Source organism: Malaclemys terrapin, chromosome 17 (assembly GCF_027887155.1).
Source record: "Malaclemys terrapin pileata isolate rMalTer1 chromosome 17, rMalTer1.hap1, whole genome shotgun sequence".
Classification (NCBI taxonomy): Eukaryota; Metazoa; Chordata; order Testudines; family Emydidae; genus Malaclemys; species Malaclemys terrapin.
The window spans coordinates 23,886,308-23,909,902 of NC_071521.1; the positions used below are offsets into that span (position 1 = coordinate 23,886,308).

The window sequence follows — 23,595 nt, forward strand, 5'->3', positions numbered from 1 at the left end:
AGAGTCATTGAAGTGCAATTCTGCCCACTCAAGTCACTTACACTTCAGTTCAACACTGAAAGTTGCTGACACCTGGCCTCTTCCATCATTATCAGTAACCTATCAGACCCAACACAACAGGGCAGTGTAGGTTATGGGAAATCAAACAGTTAAAAGCAAGGCAAAATTACATGTGAGTTATTGATAGACCTTGGATAGGCTTTGACATCTTAATCATAATTTTAGAACAACTAATCAATGTCAAACCCCTTCTACACCTCTTACAGCTCCCCCCCACCCCTCAATCATGAAGAGTCTTTAACGTCCCATAATTCCAGGTTACTTCCCAGGCAGATGAATAGGAAGCAGTTGTGTGGTAACGCCAATCCATCCATAGAAACCTCTCCGCATAAGCTATGGTTGGCTCTTGGGATGGGAGGACCCACAATAAGACTCAGATTCTTAAGCATGCAAAGCTGGACAGGAAATCTCAAGAAAAGGCTCTCAAGAAGTGCCTCTACTTCTAGCAGGGCAGGGAAAAGCACAGTAGTCTTTCCCAAGGCCTCAGCAAGTGCTCTCCCAGCTGAGGTTAGTGAGGGCAGGCATGGGAGAAAGCGAAAAAGTTAATTATGCTTTGGCAGAGCTCATTAAATGCTCACACAGGGCGTTAGGTGAAGTTGGGAGTGTTTTACTTAATGCAAAATTGATTTGCTAAACGTTGGACCTATTCAGTGCAGTGAAAAACCCAGCAGGACAATCACACTCAGGAGTGGCTCAGACATATGACCTACTTTTACCTTCATCACTGCTCTCTTTGGGGCCTGTTTCTTCCAAACCCAAGCCAAAGAGATCAGAGTCATTTTTCAGCTTGAAGGAGTGGACTGTAGGCTTCATGGGCTGTGGAGGCTTTGCTAACGAGGTGTCTTCATCAGAGATGTCAGAGGGGTCTTCTCGGACTGGGAATTCACCCTAGAGAATGAAAGTAGACACATCATGGACCCAATCTCAGCTACCAAGGAGTCTAAACTGATCGTTCAAGCAAAAGCCCCATCTCCCCTCTACTTAGGATAGATTTCTGCTCTCTAAAGGGGAGCTGGGGGGTGCTATTTTCAAGAAACTGTCACAGTTTTATCCAAAAGGCAGTTGTACCTATTTTATGCCACGATGGAAGTGCCTAGACAGCACTGGAACTGTAGCTCTGGTGTGAAATGCCCTGTGGTGCTTAACATTTGTATTCAAAAGGGCAGCCTCTTGGCGCTGTGGAGTTAAACATGAGCCCCAGATGCATCAGGCTTACCAACTGCACAAATGGGCACTGCCATCCTGGAAAACCTTCAAATACAATGAACTCAAACCTATATTGTGCCCTGGAAGAGTCCGAGGGGAATCCATGCCATCCTGGGGTCAAAAGGCAGTACGCATTCAGGGGAATCATTTCATGGGGCTGGAGCAAACTCCTCTGTTCAAGGAAAGAGGGAGCTGCATCTCCCATGATACAGAGGCTAAAAGCTGGGAAATTGCAGGGGCCAGGTAAAGCCTCAGAAGGCTCCTCTCACTCTGCAAGAGGGGAAAAGGAGACAGCTGTGGCCCGATCCTGGAGCACAGACATCTCCCCATGTTTGCCACTTGACACTTAAGGAATTAACTTCGTTCCTTTACAATATTCTTAGCACTAGTCCAAACGTGATCTGCCTCTTTTGCTGAGCTGCCTTTCCGGCTCTGTATGCCTCTGTGCAGCCCTCCCCGTTAGTGGAGCGGGCACAGCTTCTTTCACTGCTCACCCTGGCCAACACATTGCGCACTGAAGAAGAGTTTTTCTGTGGAGGGATATCTCCCTGACGCAGCACTTCCCAGCAAATCCTGCTGTTTAATCAGGTACAAGGAGTCATAACCTTGCTCAGAAAGCCACTGTTTTTATAGTGAAATGCTTGGAACGGCGAGCATTGGCCATGCTAAGAGAACGGAATGTTACTGAATGAGGCCAGTATGATACATGGCCAAGGTCTGGACAAACTAGGACAGTGACTCTCCCCACACAACCATGGCGCAAGGTGAACACATCAAACCAACTCTACAGGAGCCCTCTACAGTTACTGGCTCAGTATACAGTACTTTGTCTGCAAGCATAGGGGCTTCTTTACACAGTCAATCATGGCTAGTTGTTTCTGTACAGATGGGCCTAATGGTTCTACTGTGGACTATCTAAGGCAGGGACATCCAGAATTTGCTCAGGTAAAGGCCACAACAGCGAACTGTAGGATCTCAAAGAATTCACTGAATTCCCTCATTTTTAATATGGAGGAAGGCCCGAGGAGAAGCCAGGTCCTCTCTGATCTAGGCAGCCTTTTGCAGGTTGCATCTATGTTAAAGTTGAGCAGCTGCAGCCTATGTTGTGAATGTCGTGGATATGCTATGGATACCCCAACTTCAGCTACATGTTGGACTGCACCTCTATAAAGGCATTTGGGGCTTCAATAGGCTTTGCCAAGCAAAGGAAGGTTTCAACACAACTTCACCATGGCTTTTCAATTCTTGGGTTGAAGACAGGGAAATGTGCACACACACTCACTCTCCCTCCCTCCCATTTCCGCATTCTCTCCCCGCCAAGCTCCAGATGAAAAATCTTCAGCATTTGGGTTTCATACATTCCAAGCAGCTGCTTGAGCTCAGAAGTTATCTGCAGTTACTGAGAATAATCTATATTAGGGCTGTCAATTAATCACAGTTAATTTTTGGGGTTAATCATGAGAGTTAACTGCAATTAAAAAAATTAATCGTGATTAATTGCACTGTTAAACAATAGATTTAAATTTAAATCTATTGTTTATTTTTTGATGTTTTTCTACATTTTCAAATCTATTGATTTCTATTACAAACACAGAATACAAAGTGTACACTGCTCACTTTAGATTATAATTTTTTATTACAAATATTTGCACTGTAAAAATGATAAATAAAAAATAGTATTTTTCAATTCACCTCATACAAGTACTGTAGTGTAATCTCGATCGTGAAAGTGTAACTTACAAATGTAGATTTTTTTGTTTTGTTACATAACTGCATTCAGAAACAAAACAATGTAAAACTTTAGAGTCTACAAGTCCACTCAGCCCTACTTCTTGTTCATTCAATTGCTAAGACAAACAAGTTTGTTTGCATTTACAGTAGATACTGTTGACCGCTTCTTATTTACAATGTCACCTGAAAGAGAACGGGCATTTGCATGGCACTTTTGTAGCCGGCGTTACAAGGTATTTACGTGCCAGATATGCTAGACATTCATATGCCCCTTCATGCTTTGGCCACCATTCCAGAGGACATGCTTCCATGCTGACGATGCTCGTTAAAAAAATAATGCATTAATTAAATTTGTGACTGAACTCCTTGGGGGAGAATTGTATGTCTCCTGTTCTGTTTTACCTGCATTCCGCCATATACTTCATGTTATAGCAGTCTCGGATGATGACCCAGCACATGTTGTTCATTTTAAGAACACTTTCACTGCAGATTTGACAAAATGCAAAGAAGGTACCAATGAGAGATTTCTAAAGATAGCTACAGCACTCAACCCAAGGTTTAAGAATCTAAAGTGCCTTCCAAAATCTGAGAGGGACGAGGTGTGGAGAATGTTTTCAGATGTCTTAAAAGAGCAACACTCCAATACAGAAACTACAGAACCCAAACCATCAAAAAAGAAAAATCAACCTTCTGCTGGTGGCATCTGACTCAGATGATGAAAATGAACATATGTCGGTCCGCTCTGCTTTGGATCGTTATTGAGCAGAACCCATCATCAGCATGGACGCATATATTCTGGAATGGTGGTTGAAGCATGAAGGGACATATGAATCTTTTGCACACATCTGGCACGTAAATACCTTGCGATGCCTGCTACAACAGTGCCATGCAAATGCCTATTCTCACTTTCGGGTGACATTGTAAACAAGATGTGGGCAGCGTTATTTCCTGCAAATTGTAACCAAACTTGTTTATCTGAGAGATTGGCTGAAGTAGGACTGAGTGGACTTGTAGATTCTAAAGTTTTACATTGTTTTATTTTTGAATGCAGTTATTTTTTGTACATAATTCTACATTTGTAAGTTCAACTTTCATTATAAAGAGATTGCACTACAGTACTTGTATGAGGAACTGAAATATACTCTATTTCTTTTGTTTTTTACATTGCTACTATTTGTAATCAAAAATATAAAGTGAGCATGTACACTTTGTATTCTGTATTGTAACTGAAATAAAAATATTTGAAAAAATAGAAAACATCCAAAAATATTTAAATAGTGTTCTATTATTGTTTAACAGTGTGATTAATCGCGATTAATTTTTTTACTTGCTTGACAGCCCTAATCTGTATACATAAAAATGCAACTGAGACATGCTACCATTCAGCTTCAACAATGAGAAGAAGCTTAATGGCCTGTGTTTGAATAATGCTCTTCAGATTGTTTAACTCTTATCTTGCAGCTGCTGCTCTTGGGATACTGGAAGATCAGACAAGAGCTCTCATCGCTCCATTGCTGCTTCTAGGCTGAGCTAGAAAGCAGTGACACATGCACGTTATTTACCACTTTCTTCCTTTGGCTATCAGACTCCTCGCTTTCAAAGTCCGGGTCATCCATCACAAATGAGAGCATCTGGGTGGCTATCGGTCCCTCCTGATCACTGTCAGACTCCTCAGGCATTTCTTCTTTGCTCCCCTTCAGTTTGGAAGCTGAGCCCTTGTTCTGGGAAGTGGTCCGTTGTGCCTGGACTGATGCTGTATCTGTAGGAGCAGCAGCTCCAGTGGCTGGCAGATCTGTGGGGAGCTTTGTGCTGCCGTGTTTCTCAAATCCAGAATGCGGAGGCAAGCTGCCTTGAGGCTTCTGGTCAGGTGCTTTGGTGGAAGCTGCTTCCTTTTGTGGTTTCATTGAATTTTTGGAAGACCTTTAAAAAAGGAAACAAGTTGTCAGCTACAACTCTAACAACAATGAAAGGGTGAGCTTGGCGCCCTCCCATCACATCCCAGCTGTGCAGGGGCTGTGGGCCCACTCAGTCGCAAGGAGCCGGGTGTGGGGGAAACAGAGGGAACTGTCTGCCTTGGATCCATCAGGAGGGGTCCCACCACACAATTAAGCTGCCCCAATGGGCTGTTTCAGAGGGTTGGACCGTTGGAGTAAGGAAGATGTTGGAATCTGCCAGACTCCAGCAGGGGCCCTGGAAAGTTAATGTCTGACTAACATTTTTCTCCATTACAATTGAGGTCTCCCTGATCATACAGAAAGGGGGAAGCAAAACTAGTTGATCTTGTTAGAAACCGCGTTCATATAGACGAATATTTCCTTGTTCAGATCCTCTAAAGAGGCAGCACTGGCTAGGAGAGGAACGTGGATTAAAAGCAGGGGATTTATACAGTCACAGTTTTAGCAAGTTGGAACCCATGGCTTTGGTCCTATGAGCTCATTCCAAACCACTTCTCCTGCATGCTCTTTCACCAGGACTAACTGTGAGCCCTTGGGAGTTTGGAGGTATCTTAACACACATGCGTTATCTTTCTTATGACACTCAGATAGTGACAGTGTTCAAGGAAAACCAAGAGGCTCCACCTCTTTCCTATACTCTTCCATGTCTACTCTCCTCATCTCCCACATTGCACAAGTGAAGCAAAGTGACTAATGGTAACTAACCAGTTAGGTGAACCTATTCTAGGGGATTTCTCTAATCTACACCTACGCAGTGATGAGGCTCTATAGGTTTTATACATAGCACTCAGACCCTGGAAAGCCTTCTGGCAGTAAGCCAAATGCTGAAAGATAGCCCAGACGTCCCTGAGGACACAAATACTTGAGATCAATGCATTTGCTTGTGGGCCAAGCCCTGTTGCATTATTTATGACAGCACACCTCACATTCCATGCAATTTACACCATATTCTGTAGGCTCCGTTCTCCAGCAAGAGCAGCAATGCCATTCCCCCTATGCCAAAGGGCTGCTTGTTTTGGTGCGCAGAGAGGGCATCACAAGCACCCTCCATGCCCTATGCAGTGAGGCTTGAGACCCACCCACACCCACTATGAAAAAGTGCTCAACAGCTTACCCAACTCCTCTTGTTCAAATTTGGGAAGAAGGCTGGGCCGCTCCCTCATCAAGAGGGGCTCACACTCTGTGGAGTGTGATATTACAAATCAAGTTAGCCCTTTGGCTGCATTTGTGTGTTACAATTTCATCGAAACTGAAAAATCTGGATGGGGATTAATAATACTACTATGCACTTCCATAGCACCTTCCATCAGAGAATCTGTGGTTTGTGAACAGTTGCAAAGTTGGTGAGGACAGATAACCCCATTTTACAGCTAGGAAAACAGGCTCAGTGAGATTAAGTGAGCTGCTTAAGGTCACAGCGAGACAGTGGCAGGACTGAAAAAAGACCTACACCTCCCAACTCCCAGTTCCATACTTTAGCTAATAGACTATACTCCTTCATACCATTGTGTCTCGTAGTCCATGTCAATGTCTTCATCAGCCATGATGGTGACCACAGCATCCTCCATTTCCGCCTCCTCCTCACTTGACAAAGTGATATTTTTGCTTGGTACAAGTTCTGCTGCCAATGAGGGTTTACTGGGCACTTTGTCATCTAGATCCAGATCATCTTGGAAACCGGCTACCATAGGATTCCCTCCGAGAGCCTCTCCATCACTGCAAGATACAGAAGTGTTAAACAAAGCCCCTCAGGGCGCATTCAGATGCGAAGACTTCTACTTCTAGAATGCAAATGCAGCACTGGTGTTCCAGACTAATGCAACTTGAGTTCTAGGATCTCTTCCCGATCTTAATGAGGGCCATCTGTGGTTAATCCGGGTCAGCTGAAGTTACCAGTGTCCTATTTGACTGTGCACTCCCTGACCTGCCATGGAGCTCAGGCAGTGCTTGATCACCAGAGCCAAGGGCCTGGCACAGTCCAAGTTCCACAATGGATTATAACCCCAGGGAGGGGGAGGGGGGCATCAAGTAGTGGTTAGTACAACCAAGATCTGAGGCGAGGCCTCACAGCTACAGAGCATCTTTCTGCCTCAGTGAGGACTTTATGGGAACATTTCCAGTACACTGTGCACGGTATTAGTCAATTAAAAACCAATAGGAATTGCATGCCTTAATCCCCATGTCCTGGGATTCAAAAATATCCCATATTGACACAGTGGCAGGAAGATACCTTCAGCGCTTGGCTCCTCTGTGTTATTTCTTTTCTATAGTGCTCCCTGAAGTAGGCAGCTACCCAGACACCATAACAATGCTTAACATTCCCCAAATTAACCTAACCTAAGGACACATTTTAGAGTGTAAGAGCCCCTAAGGCTCCCTCGACTGAACAGGATTATGCCTTCTGAGACATCTTGAGCGGGAGTTTCACTGCAGAATTATAAGCTTGACTTCCCAAGGACCTGCCATATTAATACTTTCCTTGAGATTTGCTCACGTCAGGAATATAGATTATTTTCACAATTCAGACTCAGCAGGCTTTGCACTACCTTTCCTTAGCCTGCCTGCTTTCTCTATTAAGTACTTTTTATTCAGAGAAGATCATTTGCTTCTTGATAAATGGATGTATTATGTTGGTGTCTAACACACACAGAGCATTCACCTTCCTTATAATGACCTGTTAAGGATTATACAAACTCATCTCATTTACTTCCAAATACAAAAAATGACATTCATGGCATGTGATGGTTAACACTTTAGAGGGTTAAAGGAAGGAGCTGGGACTGACTAATCGCCCCCCAAGCTTCAGACCTGGTTTTCTAGTAGGTGTCTATCATCACTCTGACTCCCTCTGGCCAATGCCCAGCATGACGCTGACCAGCTGTGGATGGTGGAAGCTGCCACACATGCTTGCTAAAGGAACAGGATGTTCAAAGGACTTTAATTGATTCCATGTCAACTCACCCAGCCATTTTTGACAGGCTATCGTTCCCAAGTGGATGTTCTAAGGAATTTGTATCTTTACCAACCGAGTGTACGTGATGGAGAGAGCTCATTTCAAATTTGACACTGCAGTAAGTGTTGATTTCAACTGAACATTTGCCTAGATCATCATGCCACGTTCAGGTTTTACATGCAATCCCCTTGGGGATTCCTCTGCCTCCCTTCTGGAGTGCTAAACAGACCCTCTGCTTTCAAAACACTGCAGCCACCAATGCTCCAGCTGAGGCAGCCTGCCCAGGACTCCCTTTAGAGCTCAACACTGCTGCTGCCACAATGAACCAAAAAGGTGTTGGCTGCTGAGCATTAGGGACATGCTAGCCCCCCAGGCTGAGTGGGTTGCCACTGCAGCCCTCACCAGACTCATGAACGAGAGACTGAAATTGGCTCCTAAACCCTCATCTCCCATATAACAGGGCACAGCCTCACCCCAGGCTAGCCCCATAAAAACTAACTAAAACATGGCACTGGGGTTGGAGGGGAGGGGGATTTAAAAAGAGGTTTCTGGGGATTAAAAAGAATGCGAATGGACTTCCCCTTGAAATGTATCAAAAAGAAAATGAAAATGTCCTCAAAATGATGCTGCGGGTGGCTTTATTTTAAAATGCTATTGGTGGTGTGACAAGCTCTAGAAACCTCGCTCTAGATTACAGTACTGTCTTGAATATATAGTAGTAGCTTAATTAATGCAACTCTAGCTATTACCTGCTGTTAGTGCAATTATCCTCCCACCAATCAGCACACACACACTAGACTGAGGCACGGCTCTTTAAAATGTCCTCAGTCTGGATAGAAAGCATGTGTATGTACACACAGATGAACGAAGTGGCTCATCTCCACATGCAGGGTATATGTAAAGACACTGACTGCCTCCATCCCTAGCTTCTACACAAATCACCTAGCTGCAGCTTAACAGCAAGACACCAGGAAAAACACTGCTGCAATACAAACAAGGTCTGACAATGCCAAATTAGTATCATCTTGGGCACTGACTCTCCAGTTGGAAGGAACTCACAGAGAATGTAAAAATAAGCACACTGCACCAGTCTCAACAGCCTGCCAAACCTGCATTAATTCTGAGCTAATGGGCACCTAGCACCAAAGAGGTACGTGATTGAAGGTAAACCCTGCTGACATTACGCCAAAGAACATGCTAGGCGAGGTCCCTCATACTGAGGCTCATGGCGTATAGGGGCAAACTCCATTTCAAATCCTGAGTGTACTGCTTTCAGTTCAGAAGAAACGGCTCAGCCGTAGCTCGTTCTCTAATGTACCTTCTCCTACAGAGGGTGAACACACTCCTCCTGCCACTTTCATTCAGGAGCCAGAGAAACAGAGGGAAAGGAACTAAAATCTAGTTCAGCAAGGAAGCCGGAGGGAACTTGTGTTATGGGAGAGGGGTGGTGTGAGCACGCGCCAGGGGAGTCCCAGAGTGTGAAGGAAACCCTGTCCTCAATTCCCCTCACTTGCACTCAGCACAGCTGGGTGACACTACTGAAGCATCTGTCCATGAAGGTTTATGTATGTATGTATGTGTGTGGAGGGGAGGGGGCAGTGAGGGGACAACAGACAAGTTCAGAGTTATGCAGATTTAAGGATATGGAAAGATAACTAGATGGTTAGTAAAGATAAAAGTCTAGTGAAGTGGTGAAAACAGATCCACACGTTCACACAGAACTCACCTTTCTAATCCTGTATCCTATCCATAGGCATAACCTAGCTACTTCCGGCAAGGCCAGGAACAGAGAAGAAATGGGGACGTCTATTCTGAGTCTGATAAGCTTCTTTAATACCCTTCAAATACACCTTAGCATAGTGCATCAGACTAAGGGTAAGCCAGGCAAGCCCTGTGGCCAGGAAATAGGAAATATAACTGTCTCAATGAGCTGCTCAAAGAACATATATTTCAAGAGTTCTCCTTGTACACTGCAGGACAGAAACAGGCCTTAAAAAACCACCAACAAAAATGGAGCTTGGGACACACAACCCCATAAATCTTCAAAGACTTGTGCTGGTTGTTAGCCATGTGATGCCAATTGACTTTAAATAGGAATTACATAGCTCAGAGGTTCTCAGCCTGTGGTCTGTGAACCACCCATGGGCCTCCCATGGTGCTGTCTCACTTCCAGCAGCTAGGCCACATTTCAAGACTGATAAAGTACACACATATATTGCTCAATATTACTTTCCATGTCAGAAATTGGTGCAGGAGCCAAAGGGATATTATGGGATCACAAGTGGGTGGAAGGGGGTCCACAAAGCATAATCAAGGTACGGTCAACACTGAAATCATTTGAGAATCCCTGATAGCAAAAACCACGTAGCTTCCTAATGCCAGTTTGATGTCGCTGCTATAGCGCAGAAAGAAAACAGGTCAAGGCAAAGCAAGAGTGTTCTTCTGAATGAAGTCACCACACTAGTAAGTCTCATGAAGGGCACAATTACAAGAGATTCTACTCCACTGTATCTAGGATGGGCATCTAAAGCTATATCTACACTAGCACTTTTGTCAGTAAAAAAAATGGTTACCTACCTCCTTGTAACTGTTGTTCTTTGAGATGTGTTGCTCATGTCCATTCCAAATAGGTGTATGCACACTGTGTACACAGTCACCGGAAGATTTTTTCCCTAGCGGTACCCATCAGGTTGGCCTGAGCGCCCCCTGGAGTTGTGCCTTCTAGGCACCGCATATAGGGCCCTGCCGATCCACTGCCTCTGCAGTTCCTTCTTGCTGGAGGCTCCATTCGAGGGGACGGTGGATGGGTCTTGGAATGGATATGAGCAACACATCTCAAAGAACAATAGTTATGAGAAGCTAGGTAACCGTTTTTGCTTCTTCTAGTGCTTGCTCATGTCAATCCCAATTAGGTGACTCCCAAGTAGACCATTGCAGGAGGGGTCAGAGTTCACGGGTCAGGGTTCACTGACTGAAGCACTGCTCTGCCCCAAACTGCGTCGTCCCTGGCATGCTGGATGATGGCATAATGCGAAGTGAAAGTGTGGATCGACAACCAGGTCGCTGCCCTGCAAATCTCCTGTATAGGGGCTTGTGCCAGGAATGTGGCCAAGAAGGCCTGCACCCTTGTAGAATGCGCTGTTAGCGTCAGGGCTGGCACTTTCGCCAGGTCATAACAAGTCTGAATGCAGGACATCATCCACAACGAAATTCTTTGGGAGGATACTGGGAAGCCCTTCATCCTGTTTGCTATAGCGAATAGCTGGTTAGATTTCCAGAATGGTTTTGTCCTTTCAATATAGAAGGCCAGAGCCTGCCTCACGCCCAGGGAATGGAGTGTTTGTTCCCTGCTGTTGGCATGTGGCTTAGGGCAAAACACTGGGAGGAAAATGTCCTGACCTGTGTGAAACTGAGATACCACCTTTGGCAGGAAGGCTGGATGAGACTGTGACTGGATCTTGTCCTTATAGAAGACTGGGTATGGAGGTTCAGATGTCAAGGCTTTGATCCCAGACACCCTCCTGGCTGAAGTTATTGCCACCAAGAATGCTACTTTCCACGAGAGGTAGAGGGCTCAAAGGGAGGTCCCATTAACCTGGAGAGCACCAGGTTAAGATCCCATGCTGGTATTGTATGGCTGACTGTAGGGTATAGCTTGTCTAGGCCCTTGAGAAAATGACCTACCATTGGGCTAGCAAAGACCAAATCAACCATCCACCCTTGGGTAGAATGCCAAGATGGCTGCTGGGTGAAGCTTTACAGATGAAGCAGTCAGATCTGACGGTGTCAAGTGCAGTAGATAGTCTAAGATGAAGGGTATTAATGCTTGAGTCGGAGACGTGCCCCTTTGCGTCATCCAGATCGAAAATCTCTTCCACTTAGCTAAGTAAATAGCTCTAGTGGATGGCTTTTGGCTGCCAAGGAGGACCTCTCTAACAGGTTCAGAGCATGAGAACTCCATGGGGTTTAGTCATGAAGCTTCCACTCTGAGGTGGAGAGACTTGAGGTTGAGGTGCTGGAGGTGACCATGGTCTTGGGTGATTGGAGTGGCTGACAGTTCCAAGAGTGATGTGTACCAGTGTTGGCGAGGTCAGGCAGGTGCTATTAGAATGATGGACGCCCTGTACCTTCTGAACTTGAGCAGGGCCTTGTGAATGAGCGGAAAGGGTGGGAACGCATAGAACAGACGGTCCTTCCCAAGGAGGAGAAACACATCCGTGGTCAAGCCTGGGCTGTGATTCAGGATGGAGCAAAACTGCTGATATTTCCTGTTCATTTTCATCATGAACAGGTCCACCTGGGGAACTCCCCATCATTGGAAGATGCTGTTCATGATGTCCGGGCAGATGGACCACTCGTGGCCAATCTGCTGAGATTGTCCGCCAGCTCGTTCTGGGATCCCGGAAGATAAGATGCCCCTAGATGTATCGAGAGAGCTATGCAGAGTTCTGTTTGGGACCAGAGGCCTTGCGTCCTGAGCTAAGTTCCCTCTAAGCCGCACAGCAGCCTTGCAAGGGCTGTGCAGGTGCTCAAGGCTATGGCAGAGAGAGGCTCCTGCAGGACCGCCCAGAGGATTCAGGGGGCCTGGGGCAAAGCAATTTCGGGAGCCCCTTCCATAAAAAAAAGTTGCAATACTATAGAATACTATATTCTCATGGGGGCCCCTGCGAGGCCCGGGGCCTGGGGCAAATTGCCCCCCCCCGGGCGCCTCACCTGCAGCCCCAACCTGCCGCAGCAACTCTGGGGCTGGGGATGCAGGAGAGGTTCCTCTCCCCGCTGCTGTGGCTTTGGGGCTGGGTTTGTATTTTGCATTCCAGCCCTTCACTCTCTCTAGCAACTCAAAGCAAAGCTCAGCTGCAGCCAAAGTGCCTACGGTTCCCATTTCACCGAGTTCTGAACGGACAGTTTCCTCACAGAACCCAGCAAGCAGCCCCAGGTTCACACAAAAGGGTCACAACAAACCCTTTCAGCGAAGCTGGCCTGAGCTTGAGGTTGGTAACAGAACTTAGATCCAGGTGAGTCGTGTGCAGTTTGGCCTTTGCTGTGAATTTCCTCCCCCAGCACATCAGTTTTGTGGGCTCATGTTATTTACCAGTGTCAAAATGGTATTACGGGCATTGACACTTCTTATAACTGATGAAAATTTAACAGCTTTCTTACCTAGGGAGTGAAATCTTGCTGAAATTTCACTGGCATAAACCCAGTGTAACTCCATTAATATCCATGGTGTAACTGAATGCTGAATTTGGCCCATAGTCTGTTATTCAGCTGTGAAGTTTTCTGCTTGATATTAATCCCAGAAGAACCCAAGTCTTCCTCCTGAGCAGAGGCTACCGGGGGAGAGGCGCTTCTTCCCATCACAGTAGGTCCAGGGCTGCTGCAGCGAGAGGAGTGGGGGGAGACACCTCTCCCTGCCAAAGCCCTGGGGCAGCCTGCACCCCAAAGGCAGCCTGCACCCCCAATCCCTCATCCCCATCCCAGACCCGCACCCCCCACCAGAACCCTCACCCCCCACCCCAATCCGAATCCCTCGGCCCCACATCACACCTTCATATTGATGCACATAAAATTCATTCTGCACATGGGTGTAAAACATTAGAGGGAACATTGGTCCTGACGGCCCCTAGATGCGCACCCCACCCCAATGCTGAAGCGTCCGTGACTAGCAACATCAATGGTTGCAATCTGGAGAAGGGCACTCTTGTGCAAACTGCTGGAGGGTTCGACAACCCGAGGAGGAAACAAGACTACCTTGTCCAAGCTGTGTCTGCTTGGACAGCATACTGAAGTCAGCCAGGCCTGAAGTGCTGGATTACAGATGTGCAAGTGGCCATGTGACTGAGCAGTTTCGGGCAGCTCTGTGCTGTTGTGGTGTGGAAAAGTTGAAAGTCCTCTATGATGGAGCACATGGTTTGAAAGCACTCCTCTGGCAGAATGCCCTGGCTTGGGTGGAGTCTAGTACTGCTATGAACTTTATCGTCTGGGTGGGGGTAAGGCGGACTTGGGCACATTAAGCAATGGACCCAGACTGTCGAAGACTGATCGTATCAGATGTACGTGTGTTTCTACCTGTGCCCTGGAGCAGCCCTTGACAAGCCAGTCATCAAGATACGGGAACACCGGCACCTGCCGTCGCCTTAGAAAGGCGGCCACAACTGACTTGCTCTTGGTGAACACCTGAGGGGGCGCTGACAGGCCGAAGGGAAGGACCGTAAACTGGTAATGGTTGTGGTTCACTACGAACCAGAGAAAACATCTGTGGGATGGGACTATCGATATGTGGAAGTACGCATCCTTCAAGTCAAGGGTGGCATATTAGTTCCCTGGATCCTGGGAGGGGATGATGGCAGCCAAAGAGATCATGCGGAACTTGAATATGGGTCTGAAACCTCCTTTGGCTTTGGAGATTAGGAAGTATTGGGAATAAAAACCCTTGCCCCTTAGCTCCTGAGGGACCTTCTCTACTGTTCCTGCGGCTAGCAGCGTTTGCACCTCCTGCATGAGATGTTGCTCATGAGACAAGTGCCTGAAGAGGGATGGGGAAGGGAGGAGCAGAAATGGAGAGAATATCCCACGTCTACCGTGTGGAGAACCCAGCAGTCTGAGGTTATCTGGGCCCACGCACCATAGAAGTGGGATAGAAGATTCAGAAAACAAGGGGAAGGATCCGGTTACTGGACTGGTGCACTGTCCCCGGGTGCACCCTCAAAAGGTGTGCTTGGAGACAAAGGACTGCTTTGCTGAGCCCTGGCCTTGACTGGGTGGCAGATGGGGAGGTTTGCACCTGTTATTCCTGCCCCACTTCCTAGAGAAGTCCTGTGTAGGCTGGGAGGGTAGAAATGTGAAGGAGGTTGGGGCTTAAAATGCTTTCTCTGAGTAGTGGGAGTATGCAGGTCCAGAGAGTTCAGTGTTGCCCTTGAACCCTTTACGCTATGGAGTTTGGAGTCTGTCTGCTCTAAAAAGAACCCCAAGCCAACAAAAGGCAGGTCTTGTATTGTCTGCTGGACCTCTGCCCGACACTTGGAGCCATGAACTTCTCCTCATGGATATGGCGGAGGATACGGTTCGTGTGGCCGAGTCCACCGCATCCAGTGAGGCCTGCAAAGAGGTCCGTGCCACTGCCTTGCTATCCTCATCCACAGCTGCGAACTTTGATCTACAGTCTGCAGGAATCAGCTCCTTAAAGTTCATCAGGGTATTCCACCAATTGAAGTTATATTTGCTCAAGATTGCTTGCTGGTTAGCAATCCGAAGCTGGAGCCCCCCAGTGGAGTACATCTTCCTGCCAAAGAGGTCCAGCTTCTTTGAGTCCTTGGATTTTGGGGTTGGGCCCTGCTGCTCCTGCCCTTCTCTCTCATTCATAGCCGCTACCACCAGCGACCCCGGCTACAGATGAGTAAACAGGTATTCTTACCCTTTTGAAGGTACAAAATATTTCCTTTCTACCCCCTTAGCTGTAGGGGGGATAGAGGCAGGAGTCTGCCACAAGGTCTTCGTGGTGGTCTGAATGGTTTTTATGAGGGGTAATGCTACCCTTGAGGGCCCCTCGGGGGCTAAGATGTCCACCATGGGGGTCTACTGACTCAACCATCTCCTCGGCCTGTAGCCCCAGGTTTTGAGACACCCTGCACAACAGCTCCTGACGGGGTCTATTGTCAATGGGGGGGCGGAGCAGAAGACGACCATCCTGCCACTGCCTCATCGGGAGAAGATGACTGATGCCCTAGGCGGTACCGGACCCTCCTGGTACCTTGCTATTGTCCCTGCCCAGTGCCTTATTGCCCGGTGCCAGGCCGGTCCTGGTGTCAGCCATGCTGTTGGTATCTAGACGGGGCTCTGCGCTGGGCTCTGAAACCATCTTGGTGCCTCGTGGTGGGAGACGGTTCGGGGTGGAGGAGGGGCACGCTCTTCTGAAATTACCGACTGTGAGCCTGTGGAATAGGTACCCTGGGCCTGATGGTATGCCCATGGCGTGGGCCCCTGCCACTGCGCCAGCCCCGGTACCGAAGGGGAGGCACAATCTGTCTCCTGTCTACAGCAGCGCTGTTCCAACCGGTACCAGCTGTGTCTTGAGTAATAGGACTCTGCCTCTGAGTCCGATGACTGACGCCGAGCACTGTCAGTCCTGGCTGAACTATTGTTGTTCTTGTTTGGCACTGGTGAGCGCGAGCAGTGCTGAGTTGCTGCCCTGGGACTTCGGCGCCGGGGAATGATGGTGCCGAGGGTCTCTAGGCATACAGTCCTTCCTCAGTGCCATAGCTTCTCTACTGGAGGCCGGCGTGCTCTGCACGGAGGTGCTGGGTGCCATGTCCTGCTGGCCCAGAGCCAGTTGGGGATGGAGAACTGCCTCCATGAGGAGCTGCTTGAGCCAGAAGTCCCTTCCCTTTTTAGTTCTAGGGCAGAACCCTTTGCAGATCCTGCAACGATATGTTTGATGTGCTTCCCCCAGGCACTTTAGGCAGGAGTCATGGGGATTGCCCTTTGGCACCCTTGGGATCAAGGCATGCCACGAACGCCAAGAGGGGAACGAACTGGGTTTGGGGGAACCCTAAACACTAACTAGCTAACAACTACAACTAATACTAACTATTTAAATATTTACAGGTTGAAGATACAGAAATCACTAGAGGAAACGCTTGCTGAAGCAAGAGACACTCAGCTCCAACAACCATCACTGGCGGTAAGATAGAACTGAGGAGGCAGTGGGTCAGCAAGGACCTATATGCAGTGACTCAAAGACGTGTCTCCAGGGTGCACCCAGGCCGACCCGATGGTTACCGCTAGGGGAAAAACCTTCTGATGACTGTGCACGTGGCGCGCACACACCTACTTGGAATTGACATGAGCAAGCACTTGAAGAAGAACTTATGTGAAAAAAAATGCCCTCCTGACTGACGTAAGTTACACCAACAGAAGCACTGGTGTGGACAGCGCTACGTCAGTGGGAGATGCTCTCCCGCCAACATAGCTATCACTGCTTGTTGGGGATGGTTTAATTGTGTCGATGGGAGAGCTCTCTCATGTCAGCATAAAGCGGCTACATGGGAGATCTTACAGCAATGCAACTGCATCGGTACAGCTGTGTCACTGTAAGGTCTCTAGAGTAGACATGGAATAGTGGCCGAAGCACGAAGGGGCATACGAATGTTTAGCATATCTGGCACATAAGTACCTTGCAGTGCCAGCTACAGAAGTGCCATGTGAATGCCTGTTCTCTTTCAGGTGACATTGTAAATAAGAAGTGGGCAGCATTATCTCCTGTAAATGTAAACAAACTTGTTTGTCTGATTTCAGAGTAGCAGCCGTGTTAGTCTGTATCCGCAAAAAGAACAGGAGTACTTGTGGCACCTTAGAGACTAACAAATTTATTAGAGCATAAGCTTTCGTGGACTACAGCCCACTTCAGAAGTGGGCTGTAGTCCACGAAAGCTTATGCTCTAATAAATTTGTTAGTCTCTAAGGTGCCACAAGTACTCCTGTTCTTTTTGTTTGTCTGAGGAATTGGCTGAACAAGAAGTAGGACTGAGTGGACTTGTCAGCTCTAAAGTTTCACATTGTTTTGGAGTGCAGTTATGTTACCAAAAAAAAAAAAATTCGACATCTGTAAGTTGCACTTTCAGGATAAAGAGAATGCACTACAGCACTTGCATGAGGTGAATTAAAAAATACTATTTCTTTTATCACTCTACAGTGCAAACATTTATAATAAAAAATAATATAAAGTGAGCACTGTACACTTTGTATTCTATGCTATAATTAAAATCAATATATTTGAAAATGTAGAAAAACATTCAAAAATATTTAATACATTTCAATTGGTATTCTATTGTTTAACAGTGCGATTAAAGCGGTGATTAATCACAATTACTTTTTTTGAGTTAATTGTGTGAGTTAACTGCGATCAATGAACAGCCCTATTTGCAATACACACTGTCAAGCGAGAATCTCAGTTGAAGTCGTACAGTGATGCAGCCTTTCAGTTTTGGAAGCACGATCAAAGCCAGAAAAAAAAAATTAGGCTAAACTGGTGGCACCACAGCTTTCTGACATTCAAAGGGTATCAGGAAGAACAATGCTTTGGCAATGACAAACTCATCCTGCTAATACAGTAAATGGGATTCTTCAAGCATCTGCTGCCAGAGCTAACAGAGGACAATAGTAGGAGAGGCTAGAAAGCAATCAGGGAGAAGTGGGGGAGGGGATTTGGAAATTATATAATTCACTCTCAGCCAGCTTCCATCATCTGCTCTGGACGACAGTAAATTCCTGTGTGAAGTTGAAGGGAGTGGTTCTAAGTGGCTTTGGGACCTAGCTAATGGGAGAGAGACCCACCCTCTCTTCCTGTGAGCGATACCATAATTCTGGCTAGCAGACGTGCTCGAGTTGGCAGCCTCTCCAATTTAACAGGGATAGGTGTTGCTAGCAGGGCATGCCGCAAGCCATTTGATTTCTTGGGTGTTCAGGAAAGGAAGAGAAAGTGTCTGAGGTGAGGCTACCATTACTGGGATACATACACACCCTCTGGGGGTTTGCACTGTGTAGCATACTGTGTGTATTAAGACCATAAGGGCCTAGAGCTAGAGGAAAATGCTTAGGAGTCACACAAGTTCCCTCAGTCACCCAGACTGCACTTCCAAATGCTATTTCTATCCCGCTCCTTTTCCCCCACCCCCAGTTCCTTTCCTCCTTACCTATCACTTTCATTGTGGTCCTTAGTCCTAGTTATCCCCTTGTCTCTCTGAGAGATCGTATCTTCCAGAAAGCTGTGGTCCAGGCTGTCATCGGGAATAAAGTCCTCCACACTCTGCACTTTTGCAGGGACTTCACTGGGGGGAATAGTAGCAGCATCTGTAGATGGAACAGGCAACACACAACAGAACAGTTTGGCATAAATGATGCCCAGCTGGTGTGGCAGAGAATTTACTCCCCTAAGCATCTCAAACCCAATGCTTCTCTAGCACGCGGAGGGCCACTTGTGTGTGCAGACATGTAGCTAACAGCCACAACAGTCTTGGACATTTGCTGTGCAGCAGAAGAAATGTAACAGGCCATTCAGATCAAACCACTGCTTCGCAAGAAGGTAGCCGTGAAAAGTGTGACTATTTGCACTTTTGTTTGCAGCATCCTTTAAGATGAACAATGACTTTTTCCTGATTGCCCTAGTGCAAGTTTTCCTAACAGAGCAACACCTAACATGGCTTTTTGTTCACTTCCTTGCTTGGGTAACAGCATCATCAACATCAGGGAATAACTTTTTTTTTTTTTTTTTAAATTACTGCTGCAGAATTTGTATGTGTAGCTCAAACTTTCTTTTGCAGAGCCTATAAAAACACACTGGCTTTCTGAAAGTTACTCTGACAAAGCAATGGATAGAAAGGTTATCGCACTGGGGCTGGACTGTGTCCATTTTTCTTAGTGAAGCCATTGCCTCTCTGCATTCAGTTCTACGTGATTTTGTTTCCAGTGTAAATTGTGAAACAGACCGGCCACATCTTGACGTCCATTTGCATTTTCACTTTTTTGAAGCAACAGCCACACACCCCCTGCGCACCTCCTCCCCCAGGTTCCGTCCACTTCCTGGAGCGGCGTGGGGGCAGGGCAGGCAGGGAGCGGCGTGGGGGCAGGGCAGGCAGGGAGCCGGCCCTGCCCTGCCCCCAGTGCACGTCGAGCCGGAGCCCACCCCCCGAACATCTCCTGCAGCCGAACCCCCTGCCCTGAGCCCCCTGCCACAACTCGACCCGCTGCTGCACCCCTCCTGCACCCCGACCCCCTGCCCTGAGCCCCCTGCTGCACCCCAACCCCCTGCCCTCAGCCCCCTGCTGCACCCTGCATCCCCTGCTGCTGCACCCCGACCCCCTGCCCTGAGCCCCCTGCCCTGAATCCCCTGCCACACCCCTCCTGCACCCCAACTCCCTGCACCCTGACCCCCCTGCTGCACCGACCTCCTACCCTGAACCCCCCCCGCTGCATCCCGCATCCCTCCTGCACCCCAACCCCCTTCCCTGAGCCCCCTGCTGCACCCTGACCCCCTGCCACACCTCTCACCCCTCCTGCACCCCACACCCCAACTCCCTGCCCTGAGCCCCTGCCACACCCCACACCCCTCCTGCACCCCCTGGGGGCAGGGAGGGGGCCGAATTGGGGTGGGGATTTCAGGGAAGGGGTTGGAATGGGGGCAGGGAAGGGGTGGGAAGAGGCGGGGCCTCATGGAAGGGGTGGAGTGGGGGCTGGGCCAAGGGCAGCGGTGGGTGTGTGTGAGTGTGAGTGTGAGTGTGAGAGAGAAAATGCGGCCCTCTGTCCAATGTACTAGTCCTCATGTGGTCCTCGTCGTCATTTGAGTTTGAGACCCCTGGGCTAGCATGAGCACTGCTGGAGGTACAAGGCAAATCAAGCAAGGCAGCTGGAAGAAAAGAACGAAGCAACTGCACTACTCTTTGGATTTATACTAAACAAATATATGCCTTGCACTGCTAAGACACGCGGGCTGCCTGCTCTGCCTCCAACAGGGAACAGGAGGGGTACAGCCAAGAAATAGAGACAGCAGGGAAGTGCAATATTGTAAGTATGCCCATGCACCCACTACCAGACAGCAAAATCCAGATTCTCTCTGCATCAGCACCTACCTGGCGCGGGAGGAGACGTCTCTGGTGCCGGAGAAGTTCCAAAGAGGCGGGAGATAATGCTGCGCTTTTGCAGTGGGACTACAACAGGCATTGTTGGGGAGGCTGTAGCTGGGGACGATGTGTGCGGTAGCTGAGCCTCTAGTGGAGGCACTGGTGACAAGGAGGATGGAGGCTCAGGGGATGTTGCGTTGGCAGGTGGCTGCTGAGGTGGTGGTGGTGGCTGGGGGGTACCAGGACTGGAACTATCTGACGTGCAGCTGGGAGGTACTATGGGTGACTGGGAGCCAGAGGAAGGACTCTGTCCATTAGTCGCCATTGGGGACGCGTGTCCTCGACTTCGGGATTCCATCATTTCAAGGAAGCTGCAGGAAAGAATGGATTGCAGACATAAGGACTGGAACAGAACACTCCATGGAACCTCTCATTAACAACACTGTTTCTCTGGCTGCAGCCCAGGACTAGGAGCCAGGAGAACAGGGTTCCAGGCCCAGTGCTGCCAATGACTTCCTGGGCAACCTTAGACAAGTCACTTCACCTCTCTGAGCCTAGCTCACCCCAAATGCAAACCTAGCACACAATGGGGACCAAAGGTTAATCAGTGTTTGAGAAAGTGCAACGAGCTCCTTGGACGGAAGGCACCAAGATACGCAAAGGGTTAGTATCTACAGGTCATCGTTCCATGTTTGTACAGTAAGTTCTCTGGCGCAAGTTTCCAGGAGGAAGCCCCATATAGCAACTCAACAGTCACGTCACTCTCAGACAGTGGTTCCCAACCTTTTCTCTGCTGCAGCACACCTTGATACCTTTAATTATTTGAGGCACACCCCATATTATCTTCAGATGAGTTTAGGAATATTCATGAGCCAATCCAGAACAAGGATAGTAGGGTTAAATCAAAACAACCATGGTGGCTAACGCTAGATTGCAATCTGTCTTTTGTGCCAGAGCTGTCAACAGTGGAAACTAACATTAAAGCTAAATCTAAGAACTCTGCACAAAAGCATGCTCAGTGGAGAAAGTGACACGCACTTGAGAATATTATTTTGGGATGATGAGCAATTAATAATTAATCATTTCTTCTCAGTCCCAAAATAGTCTTCCCAAGGGTGTGTAACTTTCTTTGCTGTTTTTAAAAGCTAGATCGTGCCAAACCAACCTGATCTCCTTCTTTGAGAAAGTAACAGATTTTTTAGATAAAGGAAATGCGGTGGATCTAATATACCTTGATTTCAGTAAAGTGTTTGATACGGTACCGCATGAGGAATTATTGGTTAAATTGGAAAGGATGGGGATCGATATGAAAATCCAGAGGTGGATAAAGAACTGGTTAAAGGGGAGACTGCAGCGGGTGGTACTGAAAGGAGAACTGTCAGGTTGGAGGGAGGTCACCAGTGGAGTTCCTCAAGGTTCGATTTTGGGTCCGATTTTATTTAATCTATTTATTACTGACCTCGGAACCAAATGTAGGAGTGGGCTGATAAAGTTTGCGGATGACACAAAGTTGGGAGGTACTGCCAATTCGGAGAAGGATCGGGATATCCTGCAGGGAGATTTGGATAACCTTGTAAAATGGAGTAATAGTAATAGGATGAAATTTAATAGTGAGAAGTGTAAGGTTATGCATTTAGGGATGACTAACAAGAATTTTAGTTATAAGCTGGGGACGCATCAGTTGGAAGTAACGGAAGAGGAGAAGGACTTCGGAGTCCTGGTTGATCGCAGGATGACTATGAGTCGGCAATGTGACGTGGCTGTGAAAAAAGCTAATGAGGTCTTGGGATGCACTAGGCGAGGTATTTCTAGTAGGGATAAGGAGGTGCTGATTCCATTATACAAGGCACTGGTGAGACCTCATTTGGAGTACTGTGTGCAGTTCTGGTCTCCCATGTTTAAAAAGGATGAAATCAAACTGGAACAGGTACAAAGAAGGGCCACTAGGATGATCTGAGGAATGGAAAATCTGTCGTATGAAAGGAGACTCTAGGAGCTTGGTTTGTTTACCTTAACCAAGAGAAGACTGAGGGGGGATATGATTGCTCTCTTTAAATATATCAGAGGGATAAATACCAGGGAGGGAGAGGAATTATTTCAGCTCAATACTAATGTGGACACGAGAACAAATGGATATAAACTGGCCGTCGGGAAGTTTAGACTTGAAATTAGACGAAGGTTTCTAACCATCAGAGGGGTGAAGTTTTGGAACAGCCTTCCGAGGGAAACAGTGGGGGCGAAAGACCTCTCTGGCTTTAAGATTAAGCTTGATAAGTTTATGGAGGGGATGGTTTGATGGGATAAAGTGATTTTAGTTAATAGGTCAATAACGTGCCATCGCTGGTAATTAGTAACAATGGTCAATGATGGGATATTAAAAGTTACTACAGAGAACTTTTTCCAGAGGATCTGGCTAGAGAAACTTGCCCGCATGCTCGGGGTTCAGCTGATCACCATATTTGGGGTCGGGAAGGAATTTTCCTCCAGGGTAGATTGGCAGAGGCCCTGGAGGTTTTTCGCCTTCCTCCGCAGCATGGGGCAGGGGTCGCTTGCTGGAGGATTCTCAGCGATTTGAAGTCTTTAAATCATGATTTGGGGACTTCAACAGCTGAGTCAAGGGAGAGAATTATTCCAGGAGTAGGTGGGTCAGCTTTTGTGGCCCACATCATGCGGGAGGTCAGACTAGATGATCATAATGGTCCCTTCTGACCTTAGAGTCTATAAGTTCCACTCACAGTATCACTCAAGAGATCAAAAAAATAAATGACTCAGACCCCAACACATCTGGAAATTGTAAATAACCACATGTTTGGGGGCCAAAGAGATGACATTGTTCAGTCTGGTCTAACAATTGGTGAACTGTTCCTGCCCCTCCCCAGAGAGAGTGTTAGTGCTGCCCATGTTCCCAAATATATTGGGTACAAGGATTTTGGCCCCTGCTGCAGGAGTTCTCACCCCCACATCTACCCATCCCCCGCCCAGCAATGAATCCTGCCCCCCACTTCCAAATCAATCCTGTGCCTCTAGTATCCAAATCAGTTCTCCAGCCCCCATCAGTTCTGTACTCACTCTCCCC

The 23,595-nt window shown here is 47.6% G+C and overlaps 1 protein-coding gene across 2 annotated transcripts in view; it reads right to left on the minus strand.

The window, feature by feature from the left end:
• RABL6 (RAB, member RAS oncogene family like 6) overlaps nucleotides 1-23,595 on the minus strand; it is a 132,742-nt gene that overhangs the window by 12,556 nt on the left and 96,591 nt on the right. For both annotated transcript variants that reach the window (XM_054007269.1, XM_054007268.1), the window contains 5 exons: nucleotides 20,529-20,890; nucleotides 18,597-18,753; nucleotides 6,456-6,668; nucleotides 4,560-4,917; nucleotides 777-948 (listed from right to left, as the gene is read on the minus strand). In XM_054007269.1, the coding sequence (XP_053863244.1) occupies nucleotides 777-948; nucleotides 4,560-4,917; nucleotides 6,456-6,668; nucleotides 18,597-18,753; nucleotides 20,529-20,890 (1,262 nt within the window). The remainder of the gene's footprint in view (nucleotides 1-776; nucleotides 949-4,559; nucleotides 4,918-6,455; nucleotides 6,669-18,596; nucleotides 18,754-20,528; nucleotides 20,891-23,595) is intronic.